At 34.9% G+C, this 17,511-nt stretch overlaps 1 protein-coding gene across 1 annotated transcript in view; it reads left to right on the top strand.

Annotated features, from left to right (window-relative positions):
• LOC108741792 overlaps positions 1–17,511 on the top strand; it is a 35,542-nt gene that overhangs the window by 974 nt on the left and 17,057 nt on the right. Inside the window, exon 2 of the mRNA XM_025975630.1 lies at positions 12,096–12,762. Within this exon, the coding sequence (XP_025831415.1) occupies positions 12,131–12,762 (632 nt within the window). The 5' untranslated portion in view covers positions 12,096–12,130. The remainder of the gene's footprint in view (positions 1–12,095; positions 12,763–17,511) is intronic.

The raw sequence follows: 17,511 nt of genomic DNA, 5'->3' as shown, positions 1-17,511 counted from the left end.
ACTGCAAGAACACGTATATTAACACTTCGTTTAAACGTATGATCGATGTAGGTATAAAATGTAACACAACCCCCAATGCATTCATTACCAAAGAGTGCGGGACGACGTGTGGCACGGCTCACGCGTGCGCGACTAAGACACTTTGTCATATTTTCGTGAAATTGCACGAAAAATTTCTATTTCGTGTAGGCGAGCTATCTAACAACATTGAGTGAGATAAACTTGAATAGTAATAACGAAAGCAAGGTAAATCAACTAAACCTAAGCCCGTTTGTATATAATCACCCTGCATGCTATGAACTCATTAAAAGAAAAGAGGCCATTTAAAAATGAATGTACCCACTTATAATCTTCTTAGCTGACTTTTATGTATGTACAAAATAGAATGGTTTAAGTTTGCGATGAACAAAAAGTAATCGATACTGGCGCTAGTTAAATTTTGTAAAAAACAACTTAGCTTAATGATATCCAATTTCATCTGCACTAATTAACGCTTTTCCACGCCGCGCCGTAAGATAATATTCCAGAAAAGCGGTTTTCCGCAGCGCTACTTTTTTTTAATGTAACACACACACATCCTGTTTTTTTTACACGGTTAATATGTTGAAAAAATCTGTAAATTTACATAGTTGGAAGAGGTGTAAGCCACATGGGAATAATTTTACACGTCGAGAGATACTTTTTTTCTTAATATGAAAACCGTACAATTATATTAGAGTTCGCATTCATTTATGTATCAGTTACTGCCTTGATATTCTCATAAAAATTATTTGGCTGACGCAAATTGAAACGTGGGATTGCAACTCTGCCCTTTTGGAAGCTTAAAATATGTTTTTAATGTTATGAATTCTGAATAAGTAACGGTTTTAAGTGAGACGTAACGTCCCTTGTTGACTTTAAATAGCTTACGAGTAAGTGATGTTTTACTAACTTTATATCGTCTGCCATTTTCATAAAATAACAAAAATAATAAAGCTTAAATTATTGGCAGACTGTTTAAGCTGATACCAAATTTATGCATAATATGGTCACGTATTTAATCACCTTCTTCACTATATAACTACTTTTATTTAACTATTTGCTGTCTAATTAATTAATCATTTATCAATTCACTACCATATGAATACTTTGTCACTTCTTCGCTGCTTATTTTTCGCTTTCCATCTCCTCGAACTCTCTGACTCGTACTACTACACTCGATCTCTCGACAACTATTTATAGAGACTGGCCGTGTCCTAGAATGATCCAGTATATGCCGCCTAGAAACCTGGTCTTCTTTGACACTATATATGATGGGTTGCCTACATACATGTGAAAATCCTTAATGCAATCATTTCTTTAATACATTCCAGAAAAAAGAAACACACCTTGATTTAAAAAGGTTCAATCAAATGTTATACAGGTAATTAAATTAATTACCAGGAGGATTATCTAAAACTATGCGATATATTTATGGTATTATTTATTCATTTTCCTAGCAGGTAACTGTTTTTGTACTATACCGTTTATTATCATGTAAGGGTGTTTTCTAATTAAATTTCCTTCACCGTATCGATAACCGTAATTTACACACCCGGATTTATGTAATTTTCGGTTATCTGCTTGTTTTGGTCATGAATGAACTACAGCAAAACCAATTTATTAGTTCTCGTTTGCGGTATATTGTTTACAAACGAAATTTCGTGAAGAACATATTAAATTGATTTGCTTCTCAGAATCAAGTTCAAATTCAAACAATGAAAATTCGAATTGATATGCATAAACATGTATACAATGGTGGCGAGCTGATATTGAGGGATGTTTCGCCTTGTTCGGAAGATGTTAAAGAGTTCGGCTAGTTTAGGACAGTTGTCAGAGAAACAGCTGATATTTTCAGATAAACCTGTGACAAGTCCTTACATATATAATAATTTGTGCTTTTTTATGTTAAAGTGTGTATGTTTGCAATTAGAAAATAGAGTAGTATAATAATATAATAAATAGTTGTGTGAAAAACAACCACCAAAAAATTCGACGTTGTTTTTTATTGACAATATCACACTGGAAAATCTTGTTCATGTTGTTGTGAACATTCGGACACGAAGTTTGTAATTTTTTCCTGCTGTTGGTTCAATGCGACAGCAAAACTATTAACATTTTGTCGGTAGGATGTAGAATATTTTAATATGTAATTGCTATTTTATCGATATTCCATAACTTGGTTATTAAACTGGAAAAGCGCACCCGACATGAGCGGGATGATTTATGCATGAAGGATGTGAAAGAATGTCAGTCGTTTGATGACTTGTTTTCTAATAGTGGCCGGGACTTTATCGTGTTTGGTTTGAAATGTTGTTAGTTCGTGCACGAAAGAAAAATTGCCATTAGCGGTCAAGTGCAAGTGGACTTATAATTGGTTCTCCTTGATGTATTCAAATTTGTGCAAGTTATGCCTTCGTCACTATACGTATATTAATCCATTTTCGTTTGAGTTGAGAGAGAAAAATTATGTTGTTTTATCTTGCTACCTAAAGAGGTAACATGTGTATAAAATCTCAAAGTCGGCTTGAATTACGTTTTTTCATCCCTCGCGATCAGTTATCGAATTACCGAAACTGAACACATAAACAGGTATGACAGGGGGTTATTTTTAATCCACATCTATCGATATCTTTATTTTTTTAAATCAAGAAAATGAATTTATTTTTAAAAAATTCATGCAACTTGTAATTTTTCACAATGTCTTTTACATCTGAATCAAAAAAAGACTTTCCACCCTTAAAAATCAGAAAAGTATTTACGTATGTATTGATAAGTAGGCCTGTTGGTTTATAAACTCAATTTAAACTTCTTGAAGCTTCTCAATATCTATTTAAGAATGAGAAGATTGAAGAAGTCGGAATTTATATGACATCGTATTTTAGATAACTTCAACACTCATTTTTGGTACGAAAAAGAAATAATCAATTACGTAGGGCAATCTAGTAGATCTGTACCAACCAGACTGCAAGAACACGTATATTAACACTTCGTTTAAACGTATGATCGATGTAGGTATAAAATGTAACACAACCCCCAATGCGTTCATTACCAAAGAGTGCGGGACGACGTGTGGCACGGCTCACGCGTGCGCGACTAAGACACTTTGTCATATTTTCGTGAAATTGCACGAAAAATTTCTATTTCGTGTAGGCGAGCTATCTAACAACATTGAGTGAGATAAACTTGAATAGTAATAACGAAAGCAAGGTAAATCAACTAAACCTAAGCCCGTTTGTATATAATCACCCTGCATGCTATGAACTCATTAAAAGAAAAGAGGCCATTTAAAAATGAATGTACCCACTTATAATCTTCTTAGCTAACATTTATGTATGTACAAAATAGAATGGTTTAAGTTTGCGATGAACAAAAAGTAATCGATACTGGCGCTAGTTAAATTTTGTAAAAAACAACTTAGCTTAATGATATCCAATTTCATCTGCACTAATTAACGCTTTTCCACGCCGCGCCGTAAGATAATATTCCAGAAAAGCGGTTTTCCGCAGCGCTACTTTTTTTTAATGTAACACACACACATCCTGTTTTTTTTACACGGTTAATATGTTGAAAAAATCTGTAAATTTACATAGTTGGAAGAGGTGTAAGCCACATGGGAATAATTTTACACGTCGAGAGATACTTTTTTTCTTAATATGAAAACCGTACAATTATATTAGAGTTCGCATTCATTTATGTATCAGTTACTGCCTTGATATTCTCATAAAAATTATTTGGCTGACGCAAATTGAAACGTGGGATTGCAACTCTGCCCTTTTGGAAGCTTAAAATATGTTTTTATTGTTATGAATTCTGAATAAGTAACGGTTTTAAGTGAGACGTAACGTCCCTTGTTGACTTTAAATAGCTTACGAGTAAGTGATGTTTTACTAACTTTATATCGTCTGCCATTTTCATAAAATAACAAAAATAATAAAGCTTAAATTATTGGCAGACTGTTTAAGCTGATACCAAATTTATGCATAATATGGTCACGTATTTAATCACCTTCTTCACTATATAACTACTTTTATTTAACTATTTGCTGTCTAATTAATTAATNACGGCTTAAATGTGAAGTTGGGTGCAAAAGAATACAATTAAATCCTCTGTCGGGAAAAAACGAAATGACTTTCCGAACAACCCTATACTTCCTTTAACTACTTTTCTGCTTCTAATATGTCTAATATGTCCCTTCAGCTACGTCTACCATAAAATATGACCTGCTTCTCTGAAAGCAGTCTTAAACTAACCGAATTCTCAAAATTACTAGCATGAAAACATGCTGCTCTTTGATGAATATTCTATGTTTGGTTATCAACTCACCACTACTGTATAATAGAGTATTTGCCAACCCTGTAAGCACAATCGGTGTCGCTATCTCCACTCATAATACAGTATTTTGACACTAGCTGACTCCTAAAACTTCTAACTAGAAATTGGAAATGACTCATTGGGTTAATTTCGATATGCAAGAGTTTTAGTTAAAAAAAATTGTTATCTCGAATTATATACTTGTAATAAAGTGTTATATTTAGATTATGCGCCATCATAGAAACATTGTGTTGATGTTATGTAAGATGAATATTGACGCTTAGTTACTGGCTGTTAATGAAAACAATTTTGAAATATTTTAAGCCGGAATGTCGCTGTTCTGGATTGGTTTAGACAGGTGTAATTGATGTTTCTATTAATTGGCGGTTTCGGGGTAGAAGTAAATTAAATAACTGTACCGCCACCTGATAGTCGAAATAACTCCGAAAGACAGCAGCTTATGACGGAGCCAGCAAAAAATAAATTGCTTCTCATTGAATTTGTCAGTTAATTTATCATCAAACTTAATCTGTTTTGCCTTTGTTATTGCTGAAGAGATACCGCAAATAAATTAAGTTTTCAAATTAAAACGAAAGTCACTGGAAAAGTTTAATCAAAACAATCTTCTTCGATCCCGCCACCTCTTCCGAAAATCCGTTCAATATTTAAAGCTGTTAGCAGCGTTTTGTTTTGCACATAATCAGTTTTCTTTCGTGACAATGGAACATGCATAATAAGGAACGCTATCTCGCGTGCTACATTAATCTATTCACGGAAGAGAGATTGGTATGGCTTGCTTAAAAGTTTCATGGCTTTCATGTAATCGCATTATTTCATTCCGAAATTATTTATGCATACACCTGCAAAAATACTCGGGTAAACAGGAAAAACGAAACAAACATTCGACGACTAATAAAAGGTTATGATGCCATTCAAATCCTGAATCATGTGAATAACTATATAAATAAAAATGGGTTGCCGTATTAGATATCATACTTTTGTTAAGGAGCAACAATTTGATCCGAAGCGTCTAAAAAGTATCATTACTAATAATAAAGGTTAAAAATCGTGATGGTCCACTGCGCGGTGAGCGACTGCGCATCAATTTCGCGATTGTTAAATACAAAATTTCCTGACCTACGCGTTGAATCAGATGCGCACTGCTTATAGCGCAGCGGACCTCGAATCACAACTTGGAAGCCATGTATGGTAGTACGTACGCCTATCTTTTTTCAATAAACATTGATGATAACGAACAAATTAGTCATTGTTTATGGAAATGCGTTGTGCTGTCTAGAAACAAGGTTACGAGATCGATCGTGGACTGGTTGACACCCGTGTCTTCTTTTTTTTTTTTCGTATTTTTCTATCTCGTCAAGCTGCATCAGGTAGCGGAAAAAATATGAAATTTGCCCTTATAAAAATTTAACTCCCGGTGGAATTGACGTTGAAACAATAACATGTCGGTGAATTGGGGTATGAAAGGTAATACGTAATACAACTGTTTGACGAGAATGTGCATTTTTTAGAGTTAGGTACGTTTTTATCCAAAAACGTTATTCTTGTGGTAGCAATGAACGAAAAATGTTTTAATTATTAACTGGTGAATGAGAACGAAAAACAGCAGTTCAAATGTTACGAAATGATTTAACAAAAATTGTTCCGCATCGTAGTCAAACTGCTTAATAAAGGCTTTGTGTTCAAAAATGTAAGCATGAGTGGTGCTTTTCTTGATAATAATAGCCACAAAAATGGCTAATACGTAACGCCATTTTTGATTCTCTAATATTTTGTACATTCTACAATTTCACGTAACATTTCGCTTTATTTATTGCTTTTCAATGAACCGTTGGTAGAAAACATGTGCGTAATTTTTTTCGTTTCGAATTCTTAATTAAAATTTCTGTAACTTTACTTGACATTTCAACTGTATTAAATTGGAAAAAAGCGAAATCACCACGTTATTGGGTCTCGAGGAAACGAAGGTTCAGCTCAAGTTTCTGCAATATTTGTGGTAAAGTTCGACGAGACGTACGTACAACATTTCAGTTTGATGTAAAAGTTCACATTCGCCAACGGACCTTTAACCCTTAACCACAAACAGTTTTACAAATGAATTTTGGAAGCAATAAAACATCAAATTTCTAAAACTTACACCAAAGGACTAAGTTAAACATTCTATAATTGATTCACAATTTATTGAAAAGTTCTATGTACGTTTTGTCTTGTTTGGACATCTTCAAGAATATAATATCGTATCTACTACTGGTCGTCACCATCATAAGTTTGTCGCTCCTAAGAATGGATGGACAAACTGCTTTACTAGTTTCTGTCTTCAATCGATCTTCGAATCTCTCGAAAAGTGTAGCATACCATATCCTTAACTACAATATTTCTGAACAATATTCTTAGTAGGATAAGTCTTCTACAATCTTTTCTTACTTCCTTCTCTGCTTCATATAAGTCTCCAACTACACCTGAGATTTAAATTCCTGTTCAACATTGAGTAGATTAACTAAAACTGAATTGTGACTTAGATTTTATGAAATTTCAATCTAATACGAGTAAGAACTGCGGAATAATCCCAAGGATTCTAGTAACACCATATGTATACATAACTTCGGGTGTTATAGTATGCCAATATATATATATATATGTGTGTGTCGTTTATCGTGTGTTTGTCGTGATGATAAGGGACATATTGGAGTTGAATATGATTCCAAACATGATAGTAACTGTGGTGACTGAGAGGGCCGAATAAATTCAGACAACCCTGATCAGATAATATTGATTTCCATATTTATGAGGACCAGTTCGGTTGCAATCTGTACATGGGAGAAGAGTCTGTGTTAGGCTTTGTTCTAAGGGTTGAATTGGCATTTCGTAATTGGACGGACATGTCTAACAAATGAGACACGTTTAGAAGCGAAGGGGCCACTTACACAATTACATTCCAATGTACCAACTATCAGATTTAATTTTCAAATGTATGCATTTTATTTAAAGTAAAAGATTTTATATAATAGCTGAATAAGATTATAAAATCCTACAAACTGTGCGGTAAACGCCATCTGTAACACAATGCTATATTAAGTGGAGTTCAATACGATTTACTTTGTACTAGGTGGAAATTCATTGTAAAAAGGAATAACTTCTGACTTCGTTCGCTCAAATTCTTCTAAATCCTACCCTGTCATAATTTGTGAAATGGTTTCTGAATTATTTATATTTTATAAGTTTTGGTTACAACTACATTCAAACTACTCAGCTGAATACCATTCAAAAGCAATCCTCTATACAGTATGTGAAACCGCTTCAGAATTTTTTTCGTAATTCTTTATGTTTAAGATAATAGACCGACAGATGTCTCACACCAACTTAAGTCACTTACGAGCCCTTATTTGAAGTTTACAATCCCGTGTTTTAGAAGAAAATCTATAAGGTAAACATTGCATTATACTTTTTAATACGTTTGTAAAGACAGGTAGGTAAACAGCTGAAAGGAGTTTTCTGCTGAAAAAGTTGCTTTTCCTCTGCAAGTAAAATACGTACGCATAATACAGCTGCAAAGCCAAAATATCAGAAGAATGTTTTTTTTTTTTGTTTTTGGTTGAAAGTTGCGGATTGGGTTGCCGGTTGTTTTGTAGAAGTAAACTTCAAAGTACGGTGTCTGCTCCTGTACATCGCTTTGCTATATATTTACTTCGACCCTTCACGTTTTGTCTGCAAGAAAGACAGCCGGAAAACGAAAATGAAAATTTATTATGCACGGGGTTGTTCGTCTTTTAGTGTTAGCTGTTTTTCATTTGCTGTATGATGTGTAAAACGGCCTACCTGTTACAGTATGAATACATTTTCGATTTCGATTCGAAATGGTTGATTTTTGGATATTTTTCTGTTGACGATTATAAGTACCTACACCAAGAAATTGGTCAAGAAAACGACGAAAACAAGTTGACTCAATTTTCTTTGTAAATAAAGCACTTCATAAAAAATTCAAGATCGTTTATCGATTGTGGGGTATTTTCGTAATCAAAGCTGGCTTGGAAACAAAACATTGTCTCTACAAATTACGCTTGGACGAACTGATTCGAATAGACAATAAATATATCTGCATTAACTATCTATCGTGTAAATATTATTAATTAAAATTGAAGATAGAATAACACGTAATAAAATGATAGTTTTGTATTGAAGGATTTTAGTTAAGAATGAGGAAGCATTAGGAATATAGAGGCCGTTATGGAAGTCAATAAGAAATAGGCTGGTAGGACGCTTTCTCAGGCATTAAGGATTAGTTAAAGACATATTAGAAGTAGATACAGTGTTAAGAGGAGTAGAGGTAGATCTAGATTAATGGTTAAGGTTGTGGGATGTTCTAGTGTCAGAGAAATGTGAATATACGCTTGTGCCAACGTTTTTCCCAAACCTCGAAGCACTTCAGAAACTCATTTTTTGTAATCTTGTTCAGCTCCTTCTTCAATTCCGTTTTTTCATGGGCTTCTTCAGTTTCGGGAACAAGAAACATTCACAGAAGGAAAGATCTGGGGAATACGAACGCTGCGGCATTAATAGTGTGTTATTTTTGGCCAAAAATTTGGGCACAACCAACGATGTATGAGCAGGGGCGTTTTCATGGTGCAAAAGCCAATTTTTGTTCTTCCACAAATCCGGGTCTTTTTGGCAGATTGATTTGGGCAAATTGCGCAAAACTTGCAAGTAATATTCCTTATTAAGCGTTCTACCCTGTGATAGGAACTCATGATGCACCACGCTCTTGCAATCGAAAAAAACTGTAAGCAAAACCTTCACGTTCGACCTAACTTGACTCACTTTTTTCGGTCTTCCAGCAGCTTCCATTGGGATGATTGAGCTTTGGTTTCCATGTCATAACCATAAACCCATGATTCGTCACCAGCTATAACCCTCTGGAGCTTTGGGTCGCAGCGGACAGAGTCCAACAGATCCTTAGCAATGTTAATGCGATGCTGATTTTGGTCGAAATTGAACAATTTTGATTCGAATTCCGCGGCGACCCGTCTCATGCCCAAATCATTGGTAAAAATCGAATGGCAGGAGCCAGTCGATATGCTTAGGTCCTCAGCAATTTCTCTAACGGTGATTCGACGATTGGCCAGTACTATTTTCTTCACTTCATCAATGTTTTCGTCTGATATACGTAACCCGCGGAAATTTAAAATTCACGACACTTTTTGAACAGACCTCGCACATGCGATAAATACTTTTATAAAGCGGTTGCTAGGGATTTATACATGATAAATTCTGAAAATTCACCGAAATGCTCTGTATGCGAAGCACTTCATGAGAACGTTTGTACATAAACACCGTGCATGCATACATATGTACATGTTTTTATTGATTTTCTATTTTTTGCATTTCCTTTTCGTCTTGTTCCAATCCACATGTCGATGTTATTCGAGGTCTTCATTAAGCGCGACAGCGATCTTGGTTTAATTGCTCATTTTTTCGCTGAAGCCAAAATGCTTCAAGTAGAAGTAAATAATCCAGAGCAAGCCAAAAGATTAGAAATTTCGTTTAACAACTTTCCTATGAGGTTTTGTGGCTGAATTTCTTTTTTTTTTTTCATTCAGAACCGTCTAATTCAATTTATGTTGATTACAAGTCCGTTGTGATCTAAATCAAAACAAATCGCCTTCACTAATTGGAAGTGGTTTTTTTTTGTTGTTTCGAAACATAAGATGGAATGCTAAGATAAACAAATGATGGCCTTAAGTTGTTGTTAATTAGCAGTCCCGAGGTGTTAAATTTTAGGAGACTGTCTTAATTAAGCTTGAATAAGAAGAGTGATAATGACGTTAATTAAGTGAAGAAGATTCTACAATAAAAACGGAAAAAATAGGGTTTTTTTTTCAATTAAAATTTGCGGTGGATTTTTTCCATTTCCTGTAGGAAAGTCTGGAACGAATAAAATTTAATTTGCCGCGACTTGTAATAAGTTCGCTCTGATAAAGGACCTATGGTGGATGGAGGCTCTGGTGTGCGACATCGATAATTGCATCTAGGTTGGCTATGCCACCCCAAGGAATGCCTGCTAATCAAGATTTTATCAGATGAAATTCGATAGACTTTATAAAAGTCACGTAGCTATAACGAACTGTCTCAGGGACGTGGAGAACAGTAGAAAAATGCTTAGGAGTTGCGACATCATCCACATAATTTTAAGACGACTTTCTTAGTCCGATATGGTTTTTGATTTTACGAACGGAATTCGTATTATTTTGACTCCAAAACAATAATTAATTAGGTTAGTTACAATGAAGAAGCGCCTTCATTTTTATACACAAACATGAAGATAAAATTACTGTATAAAAAACTATACATTCAAGTCATTGACAACATATTTACTATTGCTTTGTAGAATCTTAAGTTTTTATTGCTTTGATAGTTGACAGCTAATTGTCGGATCCAATGACAAACATCTGAAACTGGCCTTTGAGTCAGTTTCAGTCCAAACAGCCAGTTATTTTTAACTATAACATCTCCCGCGGTTTGTCAAGTATTGCTGTTTGCAGTGAAAACAAAAGCTCGGTAATTGTAACATTCGATCAATCGGAGTTAATTCATTTGTTTCCTGTTGTCCTTGCCAACCTGCCAAACCAAAAATTCGCCAGTATCTACTGAAAAATACTATGCTACGGTTAACTGTTACAATTTAACTGGCGACATTTAGACATTTAATTGAACAGGGAAATGCTGATTGGCCGACGACAGTTTCACTCTTTTTTTTTTAATCAAATGCTTCGCTGGTTCATTTTCAATTGGATGCTGATTGACCTAGCAGCACTGAAAGCCGTTTAATCGTAAAAAACAAATCGTAACCTTTGATGCTTCATTAAAAAGAAACATCTGTACGAATCGAGAAGGCTTAATAAAGAAAGTAGTACTTTTGATTGTATAGGTGTCGATAGATCGCATCAAATTTTTAAAAAAATATCCCGAAAATGTCAAATTTGTAAGACAAGGTTTTCATAATGCAAAAAAGTTTGTCTTGAAAAGACGAATGCTTTCTTCCTTCAACGTTTTATGAAAATTGTTTGGCTAATGCCTAATATTAAAGCTCTTAATTACAAGTAACATTGGGAAATATCCATTAGTCACTTTCTTAATGGATTCGCCCGAATGGAAGCATTATTTGCATCTGCGGCCGACTCAAACTGATTCTAATTCAATTAATGGAGAGATATCGTTCACGTACGAAATTGTAATTAGTAATCCCAAAACGTTGTTATCCAGTGCGAATGTGTTGTCGAATTGGATATGACACTAATCAACGCTCTAACTTTTGATAACTCACTTCTAAATCCATTTGAGGCGACAGAACTAATAATAGCCTATTTTCACATATCTACATGAATCTTACATTTAATCTGAAGCTATGTCGCCCTTAATTTGATTTCAAACAAGTTCGATAATAATATAAGTTGTTTAATAACAAGAACAAGATCGTAAGTTAGATTCGTAAGTTGTTTCTATAGGGCTTCTTCTGTACTCCTTCTCAGTATTCTTTTTGTATGACGATGTTTGTTTAGGACAATAAATAAAACTATATTTTCAGGTAGTAGTACGTCCACGGATCAGAAAGCTAATATTTTAAGGGCTCATATCTAAATTGACATTTCTCGTTTACTAACGTTCTAAACTTGTACACAGTTACCCACAGAAGCGGTAATTTATTAAATTGGTCCATCCCGGGGTGTATTTACTTTATCATTTGATTGTAGTTTCAGAGAAATGTACTAACAACTGACTGAAAGAAATGCTTCATCGAAGTTCATCGTCCAGACGTAGAAGGGCATCAAGGAGTGCGGCATCGTCTCCCCAAACACGACCAGCGCGTTCGGCGGGGACAAGTCCAGGTCGCAGAGCAAGCATTGCTGTGTCCCCTGTGGATAGCGATGTCGGACGCATTTTTGTCCCGCACAACACCAGCAACAGTCCACGTCCCAGCATAGTCCCCAATATTTCTCTAGACGCATCCGAGCCTGTTATGGGATACGCTTCCAAAAGTCCGCGTCACAGTCTAGTTCCCGAATCAGCATTAAGCCCTAGGAATAGTTTGGTACCTGACTGTGCTGCAAGTCCGCGAAACAGCCTAGTCCCCGAATCCGCTCTAAGTCCCAGGAACAGTTTGGTGCCAGAATCAGCGTTAAGTCCTCGAAACAGTTTAGTGAACGAACAATTACTTTCGCGAAGTCCTAGACACAGTCTCGTTCCTAATGAAGTGTACAGCAGGAGCCCTAGGGGTAGTTTAGTGCCGGACACTTGTCTTAGTGCGCGAAATAGTCTAGTGCCTGACAATTATAACAGGAATTATAGGTACAGTCTAGTGCCTGAAGGCAGTAGAAGCGCTCGAAACAGTTTAGTTCCAGATACTAATGGATGTACAGGGTAAGTACCTAATCTTTCTGGCTTTTGATTAAACGTGTTAATCGTTAGTTACTTCTTGAAGAATGTTGCACTGTTGCAAGGCAAATTTTGGCATTTTTATTTGTTAATACCGTTGTTGGATGAAATTTTGCAAAACTTTACTACATATTTAAAACTTTCGGCGTTTTTGTACAATTTTTAATCCAAAAGTGGAGTTAATGTTACTCATGGCTAATCACTAATAAGGGATTGGGAGAAGTAGGTCCTAATTAGGGTAAAAAAATAATTTAAGACAACCCAACAAATCAGTCGAAAAACAGAAAATGATGCAAATTTCTCGAGAAGTTGTAAATGATAGAAATGAGGGAGTATTAGAAAAGATATAGGAGACCAAATGGTCTTATGGAAGTCGATAACAAACAGGTGAGATAGGTTGGTACGAGAAGGTAGTTAGAGATGCATTATAAGCAGAAATAGGAATATGAGGGGTAGACCTGGAGTAGATTACTGTTCTCAAATTTACACATGTAGATTGCTTTAGTTTTCGAGGAGATAGGAAGAAGCCAATGTTGGTAGTCTTCTTCATTTAGTTATTCTTATGTTTGATATATCATTCTTTTTCTGGTTATCCTAATATTTTGCTGGAAGAATATGTACCACCAATAGAAAATATATTGTAAGATAAGAGAAAGGTACCGCGTCAAATGTCTCGCCCCGGGAAAGGAAAGAAAGGAATCGTCATTTGATGGAATTAGTAAATTTCGAGCATGCTTGAGTGAATTGTCTGAAAAGGAAACCACTTAGTGGTTGTAACGAAAAGGGAACAGGGTTTGAAAGTGTTAATCTATACATATTGATTATCTATTTGCTACTAAACTTAAAAATTGTTGTTCGCTTGATGGAACTGTACAAACTTGACGATGAGGTTGTCGGGAGTGATTATAACAAAGTTATATTTAAATTCTTTACTCGCCAAAAGTTAAATTACAAAAAAGAAGAATTCCTGGGATTGATGTGGTCGTATGATGCTTATCCCAGAAAATTGGAAATAGAACAAAAACCCCGGGATGTAATTTNATGAAAACATGCTGCTCTTTGATGAATATTCTATGTTTGGTTATCAACTCACCACTACTGTATAATAGAGTATTTGCCAACCCTGTAAGCACAATCGGTGTCGCTATCTCCACTCATAATACAGTATTTTGACACTAGCTGACTCCTAAAACTTCTAACTAGAAATTGGAAATGACTCATTGGGTTAATTTCGATATGCAAGAGTTTTAGTTAAAAAAAATTGTTATCTCGAATTATATACTTGTAATAAAGTGTTATATTTAGATTATGCGCCATCATAGAAACATTGTGTTGATGTTATGTAAGATGAATATTGACGCTTAGTTACTGGCTGTTAATGAAAACAATTTTGAAATATTTTAAGCCGGAATGTCGCTGTTCTGGATTGGTTTAGACAGGTGTAATTGATGTTTCTATTAATTGGCGGTTTCGGGGTAGAAGTAAATTAAATAACTGTACCGCCACCTGATAGTCGAAATAACTCCGAAAGACAGCAGCTTATGACGGAGCCAGCAAAAAATAAATTGCTTCTCATTGAATTTGTCAGTTAATTTATCATCAAACTTAATCTGTTTTGCCTTTGTTATTGCTGAAGAGATACCGCAAATAAATTAAGTTTTCAAATTAAAACGAAAGTCACTGGAAAAGTTTAATCAAAACAATCTTCTTCGATCCCGCCACCTCTTCCGAAAATCCGTTCAATATTTAAAGCTGTTAGCAGCGTTTTGTTTTGCACATAATCAGTTTTCTTTCGTGACAATGGAACATGCATAATAAGGAACGCTATCTCGCGTGCTACATTAATCTATTCACGGAAGAGAGATTGGTATGGCTTGCTTAAAAGTTTCATGGCTTTCATGTAATCGCATTATTTCATTCCGAAATTATTTATGCATACACCTGCAAAAATACTCGGGTAAACAGGAAAAACGAAACAAACATTCGACGACTAATAAAAGGTTATGATGCCATTCAAATCCTGAATCATGTGAATAACTATATAAATAAAAATGGGTTGCCGTATTAGATATCATACTTTTGTTAAGGAGCAACAATTTGATCCGAAGCGTCTAAAAAGTATCATTACTAATAATAAAGGTTAAAAATCGTGATGGTCCACTGCGCGGTGAGCGACTGCGCATCAATTTCGCGATTGTTAAATACAAAATTTCCTGACCTACGCGTTGAATCAGATGCGCACTGCTTATAGCGCAGCGGACCTCGAATCACAACTTGGAAGCCATGTATGGTAGTACGTACGCCTATCTTTTTTCAATAAACATTGATGATAACGAACAAATTAGTCATTGTTTATGGAAATGCGTTGTGCTGTCTAGAAACAAGGTTACGAGATCGATCGTGGACTGGTTGACACCCGTGTCTTCTTTTTTTTTTTTCGTATTTTTCTATCTCGTCAAGCTGCATCAGGTAGCGGAAAAAATATGAAATTTGCCCTTATAAAAATTTAACTCCCGGTGGAATTGACGTTGAAACAATAACATGTCGGTGAATTGGGGTATGAAAGGTAATACGTAATACAACTGTTTGACGAGAATGTGCATTTTTTAGAGTTAGGTACGTTTTTATCCAAAAACGTTATTCTTGTGGTAGCAATGAACGAAAAATGTTTTAATTATTAACTGGTGAATGAGAACAAAAAACTGCAGTTCAAATGTTACGAAATGATTTAACAAAAATTGTTCCGCATCGCAGTCAAACTGCTTAATAAAGGCTTTGTGTTCAAAAATGTAAGCATGAGTGGTGCTTTTCTTGATAATAATAGCCACAAAAATGGCTAATACGTAACGCCATTTTTGATTCTCTAATATTTTGTACATTCTACAATTTCACGTAACATTTCGCTTTATTTATTGCTTTTCAATGAACCGTTGGTAGAAAACATGTGCGTAATTTTTTTCGTTTCGAATTCTTAATTAAAATTTCTGTAACTTTACTTGACATTTCAACTGTATTAAATTGGAAAAAAGCGAAATCACCACGTTATTGGGTCTCGAGGAAACGAAGGTTCAGCTCAAGTTTCTGCAATATTTGTGGTAAAGTTCGACGAGACGTACGTACAACATTTCAGTTTGATGTAAAAGTTCACATTCGCCAACGGCCCTTTAACCCTTAACCACAAACAGTTTTACAAATGAATTTTGGAAGCAATAAAACATCAAATTTCTAAAACTTACACCAAAGGACTAAGTTAAACATTCTATAATTGATTCACAATTTATTGAAAAGTTCTATGTACGTTTTGTCTTGTTTGGACATCTTCAAGAATATAATATCGTATCTACTACTGGTCGTCATCATCATAAGTTTGTCACTCTTAGGAATGGATGAACAAGCTGCTCTACTAGTTTCTGTCTTCAATCAATATTCGGATCTCTCGAAAAGTGGAGCATACCAGATCCTTAACTATTTGTGAACAATAATCTTAGTAGGATAAGTCTTCCACAATCTTTTCTTACTTCCTTCTCTGCTTCATATAAGTCTCCAACTACACCTGAGATTTAAATTCCTGTTCAACATTGAGTAGATTAACTAAAACTGAATTGTGACTTAGATTTTATGAAATTTCAATCTAATACGAGTAAGAACTGCGGAATAATCCCAAGGATTCTAGTAACACCATATGTATACATAACTTCGGGTGTTATAGTATGCCAATATATATATATATATGTGTGTGTCGTTTATCGTGTGTTTGTCGTGATGATAAGGGACATATTGGAGTTGAATATGATTCCAAACATGATAGTAACTGTGGTGACTGAGAGGGCCGAATAAATTCAGACAACCCTGATCAGATAATATTGATTTCCATATTTATGAGGACCAGTTCGGTTGCAATCTGTACATGGGAGAAGAGTCTGTGTTAGGCTTTGTTCTAAGGGTTGAATTGGCATTTCGTAATTGGACGGACATGTCTAACAAATGAGACACGTTTAGAAGCGAAGGGGCCACTTACACAATTACATTCCAATGTACCAACTATCAGATTTAATTTTCAAATGTATGTATTTTATTTAAAGTAAAAGATTTTATATAATAGCTGAATAAGATTATAAAATCCTACAAACTGTGCGGTAAACGCCATCTGTAACACAATGCTATATTAAGTGGAGTTCAATACGATTTACTTTGTACTAGGTGGAAATTCATTGTAAAAAGGAATAACTTCTGACTTCGTTCGCTCAAATTCTTCTAAATCCTACCCTGTCATAACAAAACAATCTNTCTGTACGAATCGAGAAGGCTTAATAAAGAAAGTAGTACTTTTGATTGTATAGGTGTCGATAGATCGCATCAAATTTTTAAAAAAATATCCCGAAAATGTCAAATTTGTAAGACAAGGTTTTCATAATGCAAAAAAGTTTGTCTTGAAAAGACGAATGCTTTCTTCCTTCAACGTTTTATGAAAATTGTTTGGCTAATGCCTAATATTAAAGCTCTTAATTACAAGTAACATTGGGAAATATCCATTAGTCACTTTCTTAATGGATTCGCCCGAATGGAAGCATTATTTGCATCTGCGGCCGACTCAAACTGATTCTAATTCAATTAATGGAGAGATATCGTTCACGTACGAAATTGTAATTAGTAATCCCAAAACGTTGTTATCCAGTGCGAATGTGTTGTCGAATTGGATATGACACTAATCAACGCTCTAACTTTTGATAACTC

The sequence above is a fragment of the Agrilus planipennis genome, unplaced genomic scaffold (assembly GCF_000699045.2).
Source record: "Agrilus planipennis isolate EAB-ADULT unplaced genomic scaffold, Apla_2.0 scaffold216, whole genome shotgun sequence".
Lineage (NCBI taxonomy): Eukaryota > Metazoa > Arthropoda > Insecta > Coleoptera > Buprestidae > Agrilus > Agrilus planipennis.
Note: the sequence above shows the minus strand (reverse complement) of the source record. Positions and strands in the feature narration are given on the sequence as shown.